This window comes from Pomacea canaliculata, linkage group LG5 (assembly GCF_003073045.1).
Source record: "Pomacea canaliculata isolate SZHN2017 linkage group LG5, ASM307304v1, whole genome shotgun sequence".
NCBI lineage: Eukaryota > Metazoa > Mollusca > Gastropoda > Architaenioglossa > Ampullariidae > Pomacea > Pomacea canaliculata.
In genome coordinates, this window is record NC_037594.1 from 33,586,515 (window position 1) to 33,605,945 (window position 19,431).

General features: G+C 40.9%; 2 protein-coding genes across 4 annotated transcripts; both read right to left on the reverse strand.

Moving 5' to 3' along the window:
- Positions 1 to 343: 343 nt before the first annotated feature.
- On the reverse strand, positions 344 to 7,643 carry LOC112565239 (cation-dependent mannose-6-phosphate receptor-like). Of its 3 annotated transcripts, none has more exons than XM_025240598.1 (9): positions 7,575 to 7,643; positions 7,006 to 7,133; positions 3,603 to 3,862; positions 2,733 to 2,829; positions 2,328 to 2,452; positions 1,912 to 1,996; positions 1,669 to 1,757; positions 987 to 1,113; positions 344 to 660 (listed from the first exon to the last, which is right to left on the reverse strand). In XM_025240598.1, exons 2-9 carry the CDS (start codon positions 7,015 to 7,017, stop codon positions 607 to 609), a joined length of 849 nt encoding a protein of 282 aa, XP_025096383.1. In that variant the 5' UTR covers positions 7,018 to 7,133; positions 7,575 to 7,643; the 3' UTR covers positions 344 to 606. The 3 variants fall into 3 exon arrangements, with proteins under 3 accessions (XP_025096383.1, XP_025096384.1, XP_025096382.1); XM_025240599.1 differs by lacking the exons at positions 7,006 to 7,133; positions 7,575 to 7,643 and adding exons at positions 4,512 to 4,633; positions 5,456 to 6,076; XM_025240597.1 differs by lacking the exons at positions 7,006 to 7,133; positions 7,575 to 7,643 and adding an exon at positions 5,456 to 6,076 and having other exon boundaries at positions 3,603 to 4,633.
- A 6,202-nt stretch (positions 7,644 to 13,845) lies between these two features.
- LOC112564468 (tetraspanin-9-like) lies at positions 13,846 to 17,742 on the reverse strand. The gene is made up of 3 exons (XM_025239313.1): positions 17,372 to 17,742; positions 16,846 to 16,993; positions 13,846 to 14,746 (listed from the first exon to the last, which is right to left on the reverse strand). The coding sequence occupies exons 1-3, from the start codon at positions 17,578 to 17,580 to the stop codon at positions 14,255 to 14,257; spliced, it is 849 nt and encodes a 282-aa protein (XP_025095098.1). The 5' UTR covers positions 17,581 to 17,742; the 3' UTR covers positions 13,846 to 14,254.
- Between the last annotated feature and the right edge of the window lie 1,689 nt (positions 17,743 to 19,431).

A 19,431-nucleotide genomic window follows, 5' to 3' on the forward strand; every position in this document is an offset into this window, starting at 1 on the left:
CACGTGTGCGTCCGTGCGTGTGTATCTGTGTGTGTGTGTGTGTGTGTGTGTGTGTGTGTGTGTGTGTGTGTGTGTGTGTGTGTGTGTGTGTGTGTGTGTGTGTGTGTGTGTGTGTGAGATATCATTGTCATTTTCATAACCTGATAACCTTGCCACACCGTACATGGACACACATGTCTGATATTGAGTTCATTGTAAAGGTAACACCTCATGACCACCACACAAGTCAAAGGAAGTTAAGTGGCGCTATTAATGAAGAGGGAGGTGTGTTGCTATCACAATTACTAATTATCCAATTACTGAAAACACGTGTTTTCTCAGATCAAAACATGGAACAAAGAGATTATACAGATGTTGTTTATTTTACTTCCATTTCATCATCTCAGCGTATTTACGTCTGATGCCTGCTCAAGGCCAGATACATTATCTGTAATGAGATCAAGGTTTGTGTGGGTTGTGCCCCAGTCATCAACGAATGTAACAAGCGTGACATCGGGAACATTCCTCTTTGTGCAATGTTAACCTTTATGCTGGCAGTCAACGTCAAGGAAACGATTTGTCTTTGGACGTTTAAACTTTCGACATCAAATAAAGATTTTTATCAGGTCATATTTGGCTGTAGCTGGCTTTGCCACATGTAAAAGTGAATTTAAAGCCATCCTGCAATAAACAAAACAAATGTTTTTTTTACTTGATTGATAAAACATCTCACACACACACACACACACACAAATATTGTGGAGAAGAATTTACATTCTGAGTTCAAAGCTTGAAGTAAATTCAACCTTGGTTGGTTTAAATTTAACCCTATGTGACCTTATATCAGTTTCCATTGAGACTTTATTTTTCTTACGTAATCTACTTCCCATGGTGTTAAAGACAAAAACTATGTAAATACTATTCTTTGAAAACTGGGCATTGTTCAGTGGTGCCTGCGTGGCCACCTGGATGACCACAAAGAAAGATTAGCACGGAAAAGATGTTACCTTAATAAACCCCACAATAGGCAACCAGAAGGTGGAGTTGGGGATCCTCTCGAAACCCGTGGCTTTCCGGACACAGATCTGGAGGGTGAAACCCACAGTAACGTATACACCAGCCAGGGAGAAGAACCTGGAGTGAACATTTTTCATTAGAGAAGGAGAACTAACTAGAGAGAATAAAATTTGGATTGACAGCCCCTAGAAAGGCAGTGGCAGTGCAATTTATAACAATTTTACACTCTCCACAAGCAGAGGTGCCAAGACTTTATGACTGACATTTCATGGGAATCCTGTTTAACTGTCTGCCAATTAATTGCCTCTACACTTAGGCTTATGGATGACGGTAATCACTAAATACCACATTCAGCTGTCTCTCCGGCAGTAACATTTTAAAGTAAGGTTTGCTTCAGTCACAAATAAGAAATCTCGCTTTAATTGTTTTTGATTGACTTGTGTGCCTTCTACATTTACGTTTGAAGTAATAGCATTTCTGTCAACTCCGATATCAGGGGAGAGAACACGCATTATCAATAAACTATTAATGGCGGTAGCCTCCCGTTAACCTGGATGTTCTGCTGCCCAATTGATTCACACAAATGCACAATAGTTAAATTAAATATTTTTCATAAACATGAAAAACTATTGAAAGAAGACAAGTTGAACATTGTCACACCCAGATGCTTACACGATAAGAAGAATAGTTCCAGCGGATAGTCCTTCCTCTGCCTTTGATGCAGGTTTGATACAGCAGTGGGAACTGGTCAGCTGCATAGACTGCAAAACCCCAAATACTGTTATTAAATAATATGTGTGTTCGCGCACAGTTTCATTTCTTTAACTTTATGTTTGTCCTAGAATATTTTCCACGCTTTATGTTTCTACAGGTGTGATGTACATGTGAGACGACCTGCTGCTGCTGCTAGCTTACGTAAGTCAAAGGGAGTAGCTCCCCCTGAACCACCAGGTTTCCATCTTCAACCTTTTGGTCACAGATCAAGTCGATAACTAGCGACCTGTGGTAGAAAAATAGGTAAAAATAGAAAATATATCTGTTATATGCGCATACGTTTGCTATAAATATATATGGAGGATTTTTTAATAGAAAAATTAGATTTAGATCTTGTTTAAGTACATTTTAATGCCTCGTTAAAAGAAAAAGTTGAATATTTTTCATTGTATTTATTGTCACATATGTATCTGTAGGCCCCCATATTTTCAAAATACTTTCATCGCACACACATTCAGCAGTGTGTTAGTTGTTTTTTTTTTCTGTTGGTACTGCTTGTTTCTATTTACTTCAGATTACTGTAGGTTTCTTATTTCTTAAATGCACGTGCCCAATACCTTGTTTTGCTATCTTGAGTAGCAGAATATTTGATCTGCAATGTACCAGAGCTGTTTTCGAATGTAGCAGAGTCTTGGGTACCCAACATGAAAGACTGGGCTAAATCGGATGAAACTTGGCATCCCTGCAAGATACAGTATCCAGCTAGACAGTTAAATTGTCAGAAACAAAAGTCTGCCTCGCAATGATAGTCAATAATCTTGGTGAGGATAACTAAGAAGAACAACAACACTTATAATTAAAGCAAATATACACTAAAAAAAAACCAGTGAGACATACAGAAACAAAGGATGGAAGGAGGGAAGAAAATCAAAATGTAAACTAGAAAAGACGATAAAGAAACAGATTAAAAAGAATAATTTAAAACTCTAAACTTTGAGGGGCGGACAGACCACAGTACTCACAGAAACCTGCTTGCAGTCAGTCAGCTCATCAAAGGGCGTACATGGATTCCAAGAGAACATGAAGCCAGATCCTAAGGCGTCAGGTTGGTCCTTGTACCTGGAATATTGAATGACACTAGGTAAGTCTTTGCTCCTCGGTACTACAGGACCACATACATCTGTAATTAAGCCTTGAAGACTGTCGCTAATCTTGCTTGTTACCTGAGCCTGATTCTCTTTGCACACACAAGTCCACATTTTCAGATTCTACAGAGAATTAGACAATAGCATGAGCTACTTTTGAAACTAGGAAATGAGTTTTACAAATTCTTTGCCAAAAAAGGCACTGGACGCGTTATAAAGAGAATTGTCAATGAGAGTCTTTACAGAGGTTGAGTTTATTTCGAGTGTTTGCCCTGTGACTCCTGGACTATTTCGTCTAAAATAGGAAATTGCTAAATTAAAATCTGGCTACAGAGACAGACCTCAGTCAATAATGTTACATGGATTTGGTTCAAACATTCCAACTTAGCATGTCCCTCAAATAATTACTTTTACACTTTAAACAGGTTTTGTGAGTGAACAAGATCCAGAGCACAATGAATAAATGGATGACACTAACTTTGGGGAGGGTTATCATGGAGGGAGGTCTGCAAAGCAGGATGTACCGAATAAAAAAGCCGGTGCTAAAAGATACAAATAAATTAATAAATAGCACTTTTATTTATTTAGTGTGTATACACACACGCACATATTATATATGCATGTACTGAGATTTTTCCAGTATCATTTAAGGCGCCATTTACTCAAAACTCTTTCTGTGCACATACAAAGACCAAGAAACAAAATAGTAAGAGATGAATCAAAGGAAATATGAGGAATGACACTAACTTGGGGTTGCCCGATGAAGAAGCGAGAGGTGTGAGGTCTACAAAACCGCTGGAGGTCTGACACGTGCAAGGTCCAGTCTTCGTGCACTGGCCCCAAACCACTTCCCCTATGGAACACACCCCCACCACCAGCACGACAACCAAGCGGGCTCTCATGTTGTCCATTCTGCTCGCAGCCACACAGACAAACACGCTTGCAACGTCCCTCGTCTGTCCAGAACCGAAGCGCTTTACGAGCTCACCCGTCACTGCAGGTGCTCTCTGAATCATTGTTATCAGCCGGCTTGTAATGTTGTATCTTAATGAGTAGTCACGAAGCACAAAACGACCTGCTTTTTGCCTCGCGACACGTTTGTAAGCACATGAAGACATGAGTTGGTCTGACAACGATCAAGAAGGAGACAGAGCTGAGGTGATAAAAGCTCGAATAGAGGACTAGTCGCGAATAGGTGATTACCCACCACAGGGACAGAGAATCTAGTGCCTGGTAGGTGCATGTGTTCTAGTCTAGGGTTTCTCCTCTAATCTGACAACCCACATTCCTGAACAGCAACTAGATTGAGAACTCAAATCACAATACTGAATTTTTCAATGCACATTTTCTGCTATGGTATGACTGGATAAAAACAAGTGTTTAAATGTGTTTTTGTAAACTTCATGAGTCCTCCAATCAAAGGGAAGTATTTGTGTGTGAGGGCAACTTAAATTATTCAGAAAGGAAAGATATATATATATATCAAAGTACATACTAGTACACTGAAGAAATGTATACTTCACTACAAGTACACACTTCTAGCAGATAAATAGACTGCGATTGTTTATTGAAGTTAGGGATAAGGTGGATGATTAGACAGTTCGTACTTGTCAAACCAATGCAACAAGATTAAGGTACTTGTCATACTTGACATACTATACTGTGAGATCACATTAGACATTCTATCTTCCGTCCTTTGAAGTCTTGGTCTTCGCGCTGCAGATGCTCGCAGTTGCTTTCTCAAGCTTGCGCCAAGATTTGCTGTCCAGTTGCTGTTCCTGAAAAAATGTTTTTGACATACCTGGAGGATATTAATGTAACAGTTTGACTCCAATGAGTTGCCTGAGAATTTTAAGGTACTGAATGACAGCTAAACAGATTGAGCAACAACGGTCTAATTCCCGTCTCATTACACGGATCGAAACGATGCTATTTTCGCTTTCGTTTTGTTTAACGAATCGGAAAATCGTGGGTGTCTGGTCTGTATTTTACTGGCCAACAAAGTCCTAGTCAGCTAGGCGTCAAGCATTCTGTTCAGAAACTAAGGACTGTACACTGTACAGCAAAACACGCAGGGTTGTCCATGGGACATATTTTTCTATCCCATCCATCGTCCCATGGCAATTTATGCCTGTCCATTCCCGTCCCCATCCCACGGGACGTTTCCATGGGATTCCCATGGTATTGTAACAATCCTATGGACACACTGAAACCACTTTTGTTTCTTTTGTTCTATAATTCTGCTACTTCACAACAATAGATTCAGAGGAAAAGATTTAAATCCTTGATGAATGAAATAACAGTAAATTATTTTGCAATATCAAGTATACTAATGGGGAAATACAAGTGTGTGCTGTCCGTCGATCCCATCCCATGGACGTTTCCCATGGGATTCCCATGGGATTCCCATTCCTATGGACAACACTGAAACACGTCGTTCATCTGTCCACATAGTCCTTCAAAATTAAGAAATCATTTTAAAAAATTAACATCCTCGGATACGGAGCAGATAGTCCTTTTTCCAACAGTTAATTCTTTCAAGTGTGTCCATGATTTATCATGCAAGGTAAAGGCAAAAAATAGAGAAGATTCTGCTCTACCTTTTACAATCCATTGCCTACATACGGTCAACCACTCAAGTTCATTCCCCTCCCCAACGACTATTTGGTACGTCACTGTTTATCTTTCCGTCACTACAAAGTACTTGAGGATTTAATCTTTCTACAATTAAGAGCAGTTCGTTCATACTTTATCCCTATTTGTGACATATCTTTCCGCCATCTTTGCGACAAAGGTATTCCGCTTGAGACTGATCCACGGGCGTGTAGCGGCCTTCGCCCCGTGATGCACACATATCCGGTACGGGCTTTGCTTGCATCCGATTGGCGAGATGTTATCGCGAGCTTGGCCTGGTGTGACAGGAAGACGAAAGCTGTGATCAAAGCCCGTCGTTTGCTACTTGAGAGTTGAGCCGTGAGCAGAATTAGACGCACCGCCGGGCCAGCGGATGCGGAAGATCGGACCGTTAAATAGAAGCCGTAAGAGCAACGATCTGTTTACGTGGCCGGGGGGCACGACTTTCTGTCATCTTGCAAAGTCCCTCAGTCGTTGTACAGGCGCCAATCATTAGCCTTAATGTTTAGTGTAGATAACGAGCAATGACTATGGCGATGAAAATGACGAACGTGTGGATAACTTTGAAGAAGAAAGAGAAAAAGAAGAAGTAGAAAGAAGAAAGACTGTATTTCAGTTCAAATAATCACACGATTAATCATTTCAGTATGGATTAAAGGTTTCTCTATGTTTGTTTTTTTTTACAGTCAATCAACTTTAACATAGCTATCATTGCCACGTTGTTTAAAATTTCGTGGACTGCAGTGATACAAATTTGTAAATTTAACTTCAGTTTTGCGGATGGGCGGGGAGAGGACGTGTTTAGATATTTATTTTTTAAATTTGCTAAACATCAGTTTGGATGTATTTTTCTGTGCAATTACAGTGACCTCTTTTCTAGGTTATTTTAACCTCCAGTTTTCCAGCAAGAACCTATTCGGTCCAAAAGTTTTACTGTGACAACGAAGACTTATAACATAACAAAACATTTTGTTAAAAGCCTACTGTGCATGCGTCGTAGTGATCAAGGATTTATTAAAATTAATTAAAAATAGCAATTCTCATTAACTATTATAACTTTCTATGTCTCTTACGATAGAGAGCTCATCAAGTCAACTGTAAGGCGACCAATTTCCTCGGGACAGTTATGGCTTCTGTTCTTAGCAGAGCAGGAACCATCCAGACTTTGGCGCGCCTATTACTCTTAATTATCCTCGACGCTAATCACTAATTTTCCTTAACCAAGTATAGATCTGCCATATTAACGAACGGTAATAATGAATGAATGATCGCCATGTTAAGGCCCTAGCTTTGACTGTAAGAGAGTGATGCTATTTTGCGCTAATCTTTGCGGAAAAATCAGTTCAGCCAACCAACGTGGTATCGGGCACGTGAGCATGCGCGCTGGTAGTCAAGGTGCAGGGTCAACGGCAAAGAACGAACGGGAAGGGGAGGGGTGCTAGCTATAAAAGTAAAATGGCAGGGTAGAATTTCGAGCCAAAAAATATCCCTACAACACAAGTGCATTAGAAGTCACCTGATCCTCCATTCCCCGCCCACGGGCATGTGTGTGTGTGCGTCTCTCTCTCAACGTTTTCCGGTCGTGCTGCAAATCTCTGCTTACAATCCTTGCGACGATAACTGCAGGTCGATGTCTGTCTAAAACTGGAAAACAATTAGGAAATGCGCGTTGACTGTGCAGATGAAGTTATTTATGTAACGACGGTTCAACGTTTTGCAGAGCTCACAACGCCGGTAAGGACATGAAGGAGTGCGAAACATTAGAGTTCATCAACGCTATCTGTGTTCAAAAACCGATAAGCGCACGGATGTAAGCCAAGTCAAAAAAAAAAAAAAAAGGAAGCAGTGAAGAATAGAATGTTTTAAGATGAAGATGTGAAATAATGAGATCACTAAAAATGTAAAGTAGTGATAGAGAGTGGTGGGAAAAAGAGCGCGATCGAGATGAAAGACAAAGATAACCAAAAATAGTGTAATATCATCACAGACTGAAAACACAAACAGGTATAGAGACAAAAAAGGCTTCACCGAAATCAGCACACAACACACACACATTCGCACATAAGCACACACATTTTTACTTACAGTTTATTGTTCACCACCTACAATAAAATGCGCATACACTCACGAAAACACTTAACACAAACAAAAATAAAACAATTTACTACTCCGGAAGCCAGCGACACAAACAGAAAAAGATAAAATATCTCTCTTCCTTCATTTCCGCTTCGCAGATGCATTATTTTTACAGTTCCGCGACCGGAAGATTTAAAAAAGGACACGCAGCTACACCGTTGTGGCAGCTCGGTTACCGTCTGAAAGCAACGGTTTTGGTGTCATCCGAGCACTTGTCACAACGTTTACCGCGACCCAGGTCTGCGTATCGCGTCACGTGACTGGAAACCAGAGTCGAAAACAAGAGCGAAAGATATTTGACGATTCCATTATTTGACAGGAGATCCTAATCTCCGTTGGTCGACCTCTTCACATTGGTTTCCTACTGATCAACCTGACTCCGGCCTGTGATGTTCTGTAAGAACATAATGCATAGGGTTAAAGTGCACTGAAGCGTGGCCTGGTGCTTGGTGTGATGACGCAGGGCTGCCTAATGACTAATATCATTTTAATTGAACTGACAATATATTTCTGCTTTATTTTGGATCAACATTATCAAATACATGATTCATAACTGCAATGAGAACAACAACAAGCATTTGTACTTGCAGCTGAGCTGTCGGCTTTATAAAAAACATTCTTTGTCGTCATTGACTGCAATCCATTTTTACTTTTCTGACATCCTCGTTCTCCATTCATATTCAACCTGCCTCGTTAATGCCATTTCCAGCAACAAAGAAAATGAAATGCGGTGGGGCTCTCTGTGAGCACTTATCTTCTTTTAACCTGCCTCTTCTTTTCGTCTGCCTTATCCTATCTTGACAACTCGGGGGGCCTCCTTGTTGACAGAAGAGACGTCTGCTGCTCTTCTCTGTGCTATCTACTTATCGCTTTCATCGATGGACATTCTGACCTCACATCCGGGACCTCCTGGCTCTTACAGATGACTCTGAAGTAGGCAGGCGAGTGTCGTCTGTTTAAATTGTGTCGGCGATACATCATGGAGAGGCTGTCCTCCACGAACTTTGAACTTCTGCCTCCAGACTTCGTCATCACTTTACAGGCCCGTGTCGGCAGCTTGGCTTCTGTGGAAGCTCGCTAACAGTTTTATGGCGTCCGTTAATTCGATTCTAACAGAGACAGCGTTCAGAACAATTTAATTTGAGCAGTATAGCACACGTCTGCCGCGTTACAAAGATTAGAATCTCGCGCCCCTTGCCTTGTATTCCTGTCCTACGATCCGCCAAGTATTTAACACGAATAACTTGAACACTTGGACAAGGGGTGTACAGGTCTCACATGGTAATGAACCTACGTCCCATCGATCATGACTGTTTCTAAATAGGGACTGTATTTTTTTTTTAATCTTCTGCATAACCATTGAACACATCTTCTCTTCCTGTTGACACTGTTAAAAATCGAACACGAGTGTTTGATTTCTATCTAATCCGGCTTTGAACACTTTCCACCTGCGCTGCAGGGAATCCAGGAGGTTAACTTCTGTCTCTGCACATGTGCAAACCAAGAGACGTAACTGTGTCTGTGGAACAAAGAGTGACCACCCGTGGCATAAAAAGCATTTCATCTGCTCGCGAAATTCATAACAGTCTGTCTCCTCAACATAGAAACATTTACATTCACAACATTCACATTGACGACATTCACGATCAACGTAGACACAATACTTTACGCTTAAATATATTTGTGCTGTACATTTAGCCTCCGTCGTCATCATCATCATCATAACCAACATTATCACCACACCAACCTAACCATACTGTACGCTTAACAGTCCCCGTTTTTGCTGAGAATCTTAGAACAGTTCACTTGGTGCACGAGGTGAAAAAGAAGCAAATGCATTATTGCCTGACTGTTCCTACGGATGCTAGCTGCAATGATCTGTGACATTTCTCGCTGCTCTTGTTGCTGTCCTCGACAAACTGTTCTGTGGCATCAAATGACCGACGTGAGATTCACATCGCATCCTCATACAGTAGTGCATGATTTGCGAGCGGGTGAACAAACAGAATAACGGAGAAAGACGATGACAGGCAGATCTTCTGTAGACAATAAACCTGCCATCGCAAGCTGCCATCTTTAATGCATTCAAGCTGACGGCACTGTCTGGACTGCTACAGAGTTCTCCAAATAAGAGACTCGTCAGAATGCTTTTTTTCTCTTAAACAAAATTTTGTATGTTTTTTTTATCCTTTCCTTTTTTTTCTTTTATGCCAGTGGGCTGAAATTCTGAAAGGTCACCCGTCTGGTCATCTTTTTATTCAAGTTGGTATCCCATGAAGCACAATTCTAGGTCTATTAATATCTATATGAACGCAGTATAACGAAGTTTTCTCAATCGTAAAATTTTTTTTTCTGTTTTCCAGAGGGAGAATCCGCTAAATCAATTATCTTGAAAAACAAAACGGGAAAATAAATGCTTACTCGAGTACAAGAGATTTTTTTTTTCAAATGTTATTTTTTGTCAAATGATGCTAAATACCCAACTCTGAATCAGTCTTTATGCTTCGCTCACAGAATACAGGTTTCAGAATAACGAAAGATTTATATATTGTTCAAAGAGAGTATTAATTTCCAGGAAAATTGCAAGAAGACTCAGTAATAATTACAAAGCACACTCTAGTAACAAACTCTAGACTGTTCCATGTTCTACAAGCACTTTTGACTCGAGTTCGTCTTTAAATTATTATGAGAACCTTACCTTACGCACTTTAATATCGAGACCTTAATCAGTTCACCGAACTAGCACTAAACAAAACCAATTCATATCAACCAAACCCATAAAAGGTAATTTAGGGATAGATAAATATGAGATAAATATGATGATAAATTTGCAGCGAAATGCGTTGAAGAAGAATTGAGATTCATTTGAATAATTGTCTCCTCTTCAGTGCTCTCATACGAAATGGATGATTTTCTACGATGATGGGACAAACAAATAAGTAAATAAACCCCACATACACAGAGTTTCGTGAGGGCTGGCAATTAACTATGGCCGTGTCGGAGAGCATTGTTTAATTCGTGTCTTTATCACACGTCAGTTCTGGTCCTCGGAGACTGTAGGGTCGACAATCAGGAAATGACGTTCGATTTTCCTCTGCTTTGTCTCCCTTCGGGACTCAGCCAGTCAAATTCTCGCTCTTGAAAGTCGGGAGTGGAATGGCTTGGAGCAAGGGGAATAGGTAAGTTAAAGGTTCGTGATATTGCTATCGGGAGAAACAAGTTCGATTATGATCTCTTAGAACAACAGATACAGAAAGAGAGACAACGCAGGTAAGATGTCTATCAGTACATCGCGACCTGATGTAGACACCGACACCTGGAACGTGAACTGTCAGCTGACGTCAGCACTCGCACGCGCTCTCTCTCTCTCAAGACTGGCGGATGTGGTTTGAATGATTTTTAAATGCTCTTAGTTTCATATTACTTTTTCCTGATATTTCTGTTTCAATTTTTTTTCCAATCTGAACCATTCGTTATATTTTTTCCTGGTCTCGGCGCTCTACATCTGATTTTACAGATTTTCCTTTTGTGATTCACCTGTCGCGAAAAGAAAATTCAGGGTTAGTGATCTTTCTCTTCTGTTAGCCTTGTACTTTAGAGCACGTATGTCAGGTGGTCCGCGAATGCCAGTCATCATCTGTCAGCAAAGTGATGTTTAAATCCAGACACTAATTAGTCCGATTTCACACGACTTTTAATTGTGTCCATGGCCAGCTGCTGGCTGGCATAAAACGCTCGCTCGCCAAGTCTTGACGTCACAGCGCGAGCTTTGCGTCATTTAACCGCGTCATCCGTTACCCTTAGTAACGCGGTGTACGTCTTTATTTTTAATGGTCATGTAGGATGTGAGTATGGTGGACTGACATCGCTGTGATCATCCACTGCCATTTGTAATAACTTGCTGGTGCGAGTGGATGTTCAACACTCGTGAGACTGAGAACTGAGAGAAGCCGCTTGAACATGGAACGTGACGTCTGAAACTCTCCAACATTGACAGATAGTATCACCTTCGTACCTCATTAAAAACAACATTTATTGCATTAACATTTTAATTAATAAAGAACTTTGTAATTTATGTAAACTTATTACTATACTACTGTCACAAAAGTACATTTTGTTTTGAATTGTAATGAAACAAATGTCGGAATTTAATTTGAATTTCACGGTACAGAGAGATTTTAGACCTTGGTGGTCCACCGGTACTTTTTACTTTAGTAAAGCGGTCCACGGTCTGAAATACTTGACAACACTGATCTACGGCCAACGTGCCTAGAAGTTAAGAAACTTTAGTGATGAAAGAAAAGTGATAATAATTGCGTGGTAGACGACAGTGAACACATAAAGACGAGGATCTGGCAAAAAGAGTTGACGATGAAAACATTGAGTTCTTTTTGTCTGCTGCTACGCCTGATGGGTATCCGACTACAGAGCCCCAACTCGGAAAGAAAAATTAGAAGCGAGTCATCTTACCGAGTGTAAGACATCGCGAAATCTGTCATCTAACCCTTCCTTTGATGTCACATAATCATTTTTTTCTCGGTATCATCTTGAAACGCGTGCATAGTCACAAAGCAAAAAAAAAAAAAAAAAAAATTTGAAAAAAGTATAATTGCAAGCCTTTGATCTAATTATTTGCTGAAACCCGCTTAGCTGTGCTGTAATTATGAAGACATAAAAGAAATCAGCTTGTCTGACCACATCCTTTATTTGTCTTCCCGTCTCAGGAAGTGCGCATGTGTGTTGTGCTTTGTGAGCTTATGTGTGTGTGATGTTGTTGTTGTTGTTGTGTTGTTGTTGTTGTTGTTCAGTGTGCTGACGTTTGCGCTTTCGCGTGCAGATGTTGTGACTATATTTCATCACATTGCAATTCTTGTGTCTGGCATCGCTTTGTGTTAATGAATTTTTCTTTTATTTGGAAAGTTTCACCTTAGAGGACTTTTATCAATCTCCCTTCCCCGATCAAAAGCAATTTTATTTATTAAATCGTTAGACGCCCAACTGCTCTGTGGTCAAAGAAGTGTACACAGGCATCCCAGCTCTCAAGTATTATTTTTAAGGGCATGATCGTTGTCGTCGTCGTCGTCATCGTCATCGTCATCGTCGTCGTCGTCATCATCATCATCATCATCATCATCATCATCATCATCATCACGGAATAAAGAAAGACATCGGTTGGTAGAAGAAGAATAAAGTTGTATCCAAGCAGCGAGGAGCAAACAAACAGACGTGCAGAAACTATGACAATAAAACTGTCGAACAAAACAAGAGGCAGCGCAGCAGAGCATCAGAGAAAATGGAGCGCAGTCAGCGGGGTTGCCGTGGAGGATCGCTGTTAGCTCTCAGTCTCATGGGAAGACGAGACGAGACCTTTGTTGTGTGACGAACGAGTGGCCATCGAGCCTCGTGCACACATAGGTCAAGGATGCTGGCTGATCAGGCGAGGGTGGCGTCAGTTCCGTGCTCGACAGAGCGTTGACGTCAAAGACTGCCTTCAGAGAAACTTCCGGCAAATTTGCTGCACCAATCCCAACTCGTCATTTATTCCTGATGAAAGGGCGCTTCTTATTTGACAAAAGCTCGCTGTGCGAACTGTCTCGGTCCATTGGACGTGGTAAGGTGTCTACTCACTCTGACATAGAGTCCTATCACTTTTTTGCCTGTCATTCTTTATGTCTCTTCTGCGAACATAAAAACCGTATAAAAACGCGATCACTTCCATTAACGGAGTAATTAATTGATTCCCAGATCTCTAATTATCCATCCATCCATCCATCCATCCATCCATCCATCATTCATCCATCTATTTCATAACGAAGTAAAACGTCCCTTGTTTTCTGATCTACAAACACGGCTCAATAATCTTCTTGTTTCTTTCCTAAGCTTGGTTCTGTGGATTTATGTATATGAATTGTGTTTGGGGATGGGTAGTGGATGTTTACTTGCCTTAGTGGGTGTGTGAATGACGTAGAAAAATAAGACGATAAATGAATGCCTCAGCACAATGAGTAATTAATCGTGGTATGTTGTTTTTGTTGTTGTTGTTGTTGTTGTTGTTTGTTGTTGTTGTTGCTGCTCACAATTATAAATAAAAACTCACGGACGTAACTCTCTTTCTGTACTGCAAAGTCAGAGTCCATAACTGATATTAAGTAAATGAGGACCAAATCAATCAAAAAATCAATCTCTTATTATACAGATTTACTTGAAAAAACGAGAAAATTAGAGTTGCTGACCTCAATACATATGTTTTAGATAATGTTCTTTAAGGGTAGTAATTCTCTACATTTAGATTCATTTAAATAAGGGAATATTGAAACTTCTATTTTCTCGCAGTTCCTTTATTTCTTTTTCTCTTAACGAAAACAAAAAGAAAAGAACACAACTGAAGAAAAGAACGACGAACAACCGATGATGTTGAGATAGAGCTAACTAATGCCTTCTAGCCGAAAGAAAAATCCCACAGCACGTTGCCAAGCAATAAATCCATGTTACTTAAATAACTCCTCGCTTTCCTGTCTTTAGGGAGATCTCCGATAAAGGGTGGGCGGGTACAGTAATAAAGAACCCTGATTTGAGCGATGTTTGTTATTACTGTTATTTATTTTACTTATGTTTGCGGTTTTTCGCACTTAGACGTAAAACTCTGGATACATACAAGCCGCCCAGATTCCGACGAACTGAATGGCCTCGTAAGTAAAGCTAACAGTGAGTAATGTCCGCTTCCATTCTTCGACATGTTTCTTCAGCTTCTTCTGGCAGCCGACGGCCGCGAAGCTGTTGTTCTCGTGAGGGTTCACTGGACATTCGAAGTCCACCAGCGCCGCCTTTAGCTTCCGGACGCTGACTGGACCCCCGTCTACGGGTTCTTTCTTGAACTTACAGCACGTGTACGGCACGACAGCGCGAGAAGGCTGGTCGTCCTGGGAGGACTGCACCTTGGGCCAGGACCGGTTCCAGCCCTCGAAGCGATGATAATCTACCAACCCGGTGATGCCGCAACAGGAGTATCGCGCCTGCAGGTAGTTGAAAGCCCAGGTGATGTCATTCTTGCTGGAAGTAAAGGGTCCTAAGTACTCTTCTTGCAGAACCTTCCGAAGGCACGTGGGGATGGACTTTGCATACTGCAATGACGTCAGTCGGTTGATTACACAATGGCAGTTTCAAGTAAAACCATTTAATTAAACTTTTATTATAATTCCAATTTTTTTATCCGAACTAAACCATTTAACAAAGCGTTTGCGACTTCCTCCAGAAAATATAGAAATTGTCAAACACGCACACACATATATATATATGCATAAAATAAAAATAAATGTATTCGTATAAAATATAATAGTGAAATGGGAAATATTGGTAAAATGTTTGATTAGATAAATGGAAGCCAGTGTGCAAATGTTCAAATGGTTTGGTTGAATTGATCATAAGATACTAAACTCAAACTCTCAGCAACGAAACTGTTCCATTCAGGAAATAAAGTCTTTGAATATCGTGATCTTTTTGACCTTAGGACAGAACTGAAGATTTTGTTGGACACCAAATGATAATGATTGGACACGCCTCATAACCATTTGCTCTAAACGTTCCAATGGACTGACTTTTCGTAATGTCACAAGGATTTCGGTCAATCCAAACCAAAAAAAAAATAAATAAAATAAAATGACTACAAGGTGCTACTGACAGTGCTCTCTACTACATACCTGCCAGCAATTTTCAACTTGATGTCATATCTGACTGGTTAATCTTTAAGCACTGGAGTATCAAACACACAGGCCGAAAGAACATGGTAACCGATATTGCACAATAAATGGTAACGAAATATCCAATTAATTCAATTCATGTCTTCCTCGACACTGCAGAGACCTTGGTAAGTTTGCTTCAGATGGCTACATATGTATAATGAATTAATTCCATTCAAAATCAAATCTTTTGTTGAATCACTCTTTACCTCCTTTATTTTTCCCTCTAACAGCAAAACAAGGTAAAAGAATTAATAATTTATTTTGCATTTGGAGTTTGTTTTTTTTGATATTGTGTGTACATGTTTTTCAAATCATTTGGTAGCCTTTTAATTTCGCGCTTATCGGACCTGTCGTGAAGCCTCGATGGCAGCCTGTCAGGGAGGACTCCAGTGCGGAATCATCTCAGCAAGACAATTAGCTCTGGGTTACTAGAGAGGTGTACGAGACCCTCCGTGCCGATGTGGCCGCCGTATTGTGCTGGCGGCACAGCCACTGATACTTATGTATGTCTATTTCCAGACAGCACGTAGGCGCACTAAGTCACAAAGCAACTAACTCCAGGATAGACCGAATGAGTTAAAAACTGAAGGAAAAGAAAGAGAACGGCGCTGCGTCCTTATTATCGGCATACTGATGGACGAGAAAATGGCGTGCAATCAGCAGCTAGCTCTTTTCCTTCTCGTCAGTCCTTAGAAAATACGACTTCCAGACGCTCGAAGCAAAAGAGAGTTAACACGGGACCCGGTCTTTTGTTCATCCGAGTTCTTCCTGCGTCTTGGGCACAGCTCGAATGTGTTCTGGTCAAATATCTTGTACTTCCGCCAGGTGCGATATGCCTTACCTACATCACAAGTTTTAATTTCGAACTGGTGTCGGACGATACCACAAAGAGCTGGAGGCACACAGATGGAGTAGAACAAAACATCAGGCACTCTCTGTTTCTCCCTCTCACACACACACACAGAGTCGTAGACACACGTACGCTTACACGCATGGTACATAAGCACATATTCACAAACGTTTGCTCAGAAAAAAATGGAAATATGAAAGAGCAGTATATATATATACACATGCGTATAATTGTATATGGACGTGTATTTTGTGTGTGTATATATATATAGGCATCAGGAGAAAAATTGCCAGTGTGTGGATAAAGGGTCGAAAGATTTAAAGTCATTTTTGTCTAGCAAGACATAATTCACTACCATAGTAGACCTTTTCTTATTTTCGGCACAGCAAGGAAAAGTTAATGATAAACATGGTCGGCGATGCTGACTCAACTACAGAGACTGCTAATTAAAGTCATAAGTGTTATTCGTTACGAGCTGTCTTAAGCTGACTGACTGTCGAAACTCTGTCCATGGGTTTTAATGGATTATCGTCAGCTATAGTGACATACTGGACACATTCAGTTAGTAATGTCTTTCTTGTCCACATGCCACCGGTGACAGTAAATGTAGTCAAGTCACATGATTACTTACAATATTCTGAAAGACAAAGAGGCCGACAAAGAAGAGGACTTCAATCAGGACCAGCAGGTACACGATCAGCGTATAGCAGTACAGCACGCGCCATTTCCTTTTCAGGAGTGCATAGACGCCCAGCCCAGTGACCACGGAGAGGATGCCACTGGATGCCAGCCACAGGATGAAACAGGAATCAGACACGACACAGGGGTGTCAAGGTAAGAAATACAGTAGATGGCCTAGAAAGATATAGCGCAAATGAAAGAGGATTTTCACGTGGAGTTTAATACCACGAACACGTCCGTATTGAATACTACAAGTTCAGTTTTTTTTAGCAGCAGACAAGATAGTTATTTCGATTAGAGTTTTCGGGCGTTATGCTCCACGGACAAGATCCGGGTCTTTTTATGTTGTGTCTCTCTGCTAGAGAGAGCTCCCTTTTATATTCTCTTGACTAACACAAGATGTTGGAAACATTACACGGTGTCAAAATGTTTGACAACTAAATGCAGCTCGTTACACACCTGTAGATGTTACACACCTGTAGATGAAGATCGTACCCACCACGACGTTCTGAAAGTGGTTCCGGAGGCCAAGGGCCAGGCAAGCCCGGAAAAACTTGATGAACGGGTCGTTGGTCTTCGTCAGATAGATAGCCAAGGCGAAGCCGCCAATGCTGACCCCAAGCTGCAAGTAGTCTATCAACAGATGCAAACCTTTCGCAAATACAAGCAAAATGTTGATCTTCATTGCTCCAAGGTAAGTCCGTCGTCGTCGCTCCAGTCGGTGATGTCCGTCGGTGGTGATGAAGATTCAATGTGCGGCTGGTGTTGAAGCTTTTACTCCTGATTAACGTTCAACGGCTACTTTGTAGCATTGGAGGAGCAGGTCAATGTCTGCTGGACACCTCACTGTAAACGTCACAGATACATCAGTGTCCACGTCATTTGATGAATTTAGTCATCAACAAGATTACGTCATTTTGATAATCACATGACTGTCATCGTTTCATTCATGAGCACGCACATGGCCCTTCAGAGTGGAATGGTGAAACTGCTGCTGTCACAGAGACGCCTATTTATTAACTTATTTCTGTGAAAGTAGGTTCTCTCCATTGTTGAGATAATCGGATGTCAGGCTTTTACATTCCCTTGACCCAACAAACTGATCCAGAAAGACGTTGAAGGTTTTTTTTTTGCCATCATAGATGGCGCCCTGAGGTCGGAGACATGGTGACCTCTACAGTCTAGGCTTTCAGAAAGCTAATGACCTCAATTAGAAGGGGTCAAAAGAGAGGACATGCTCTACTGGTGAAGTTCTCGAAATTTTCCTGTTTGCAATTTGTCTGCTGTCATATTTTGACAAATCATGTGACTCATGTCATTAATATATCATATAATACACTATAATACAGGTCCCAAAACACATTCTTGGTGCAAATAGAAATTAATCAGGATATTCTGCGGGACTGACGGCTGATACAGAAATATTTTCTCTGCGGCTTAACAGAGACAGGATAATCTGCGCCAATTTGAGGAGGTATCATAGGTACTGAGACAGAACATACCCCGAATAAGATTTAGGGAGCCTTGTCTTTTCACGGTCATGTTGAGGACACTTTCTGCCAGCTAGCTGGAATAATGAAATAAAGTAGAAATGGCCGCTGTGACCAAAGGTGATGTTCTGGCCTATATTACAAGCTGCCTCGTGCCCACTCGCCCCTCCTACCACACACGTGCCCGCGCAAGCACACAAGCAGGTCTGCGTGAGCTGCGAACGGGATTGTGGGTGCATTGATTTCATCCTCCGCGGTGTCGGCGCTTGGGGCAGCCCTCCCTGCTCTGCATTCTTCTTTTTAATAAAAAATGCTCGTACCTTCTGTCCATCCATTCCTCACTCTCTCATCTTCATGTTTCCTCTCTCTTTAATGAGTCATTTCCTTATTCCCATCCTTTTGCTTTTACCCTTGTCCTGATCGTTAGCTTGTTTCATCGCTTGTTTGTTAACGACTAACATCGAATGACGGCACTGGTAAATAATGTTTTGAGCATATCAATACTTCTAATTTAATTTCCTCTTGCACATCGACATTGTTGTTAATAAGGGAATTATAAAGACTAGCAGTAGTAATAATAAAAAGAGGAGGAAAACAGTAAAACCAGCTGTAAAAATTAATTGTAATGTAAGGGCAGTAGCCGTAATTTAGTAGCAGCAGTTACAATGCAGGACCAGTAAATGTAATGTAGTAACAGCAGATGTAATGACGTAACAGTATATATTATATAGTTACAGCAGCTAAGGCTAACAGTATTGTAATAACATTAGTGGCGGTAAGAGAAGAGGATCATCAAAAGCAACAGAGAGAATAGTAAGGTTGGTTGTAGCATCAGTAATGCTTGTAACACTTATTTACAAATACGATTCAGTAAAATATCATTAAGGAATAAAAACAAGGTATGGCGGACGTCTTGTGAGTATGCAAGTTGACCACTTGACATCCTGGTGTCCAGTCTCGGAATTTCCAGCCTCCCTGATGGCCATTCCCGTCAACCAATAGGAGGCTATGGCCTGCAGGAATGCTGGCATTCAAAGAGGACTTGC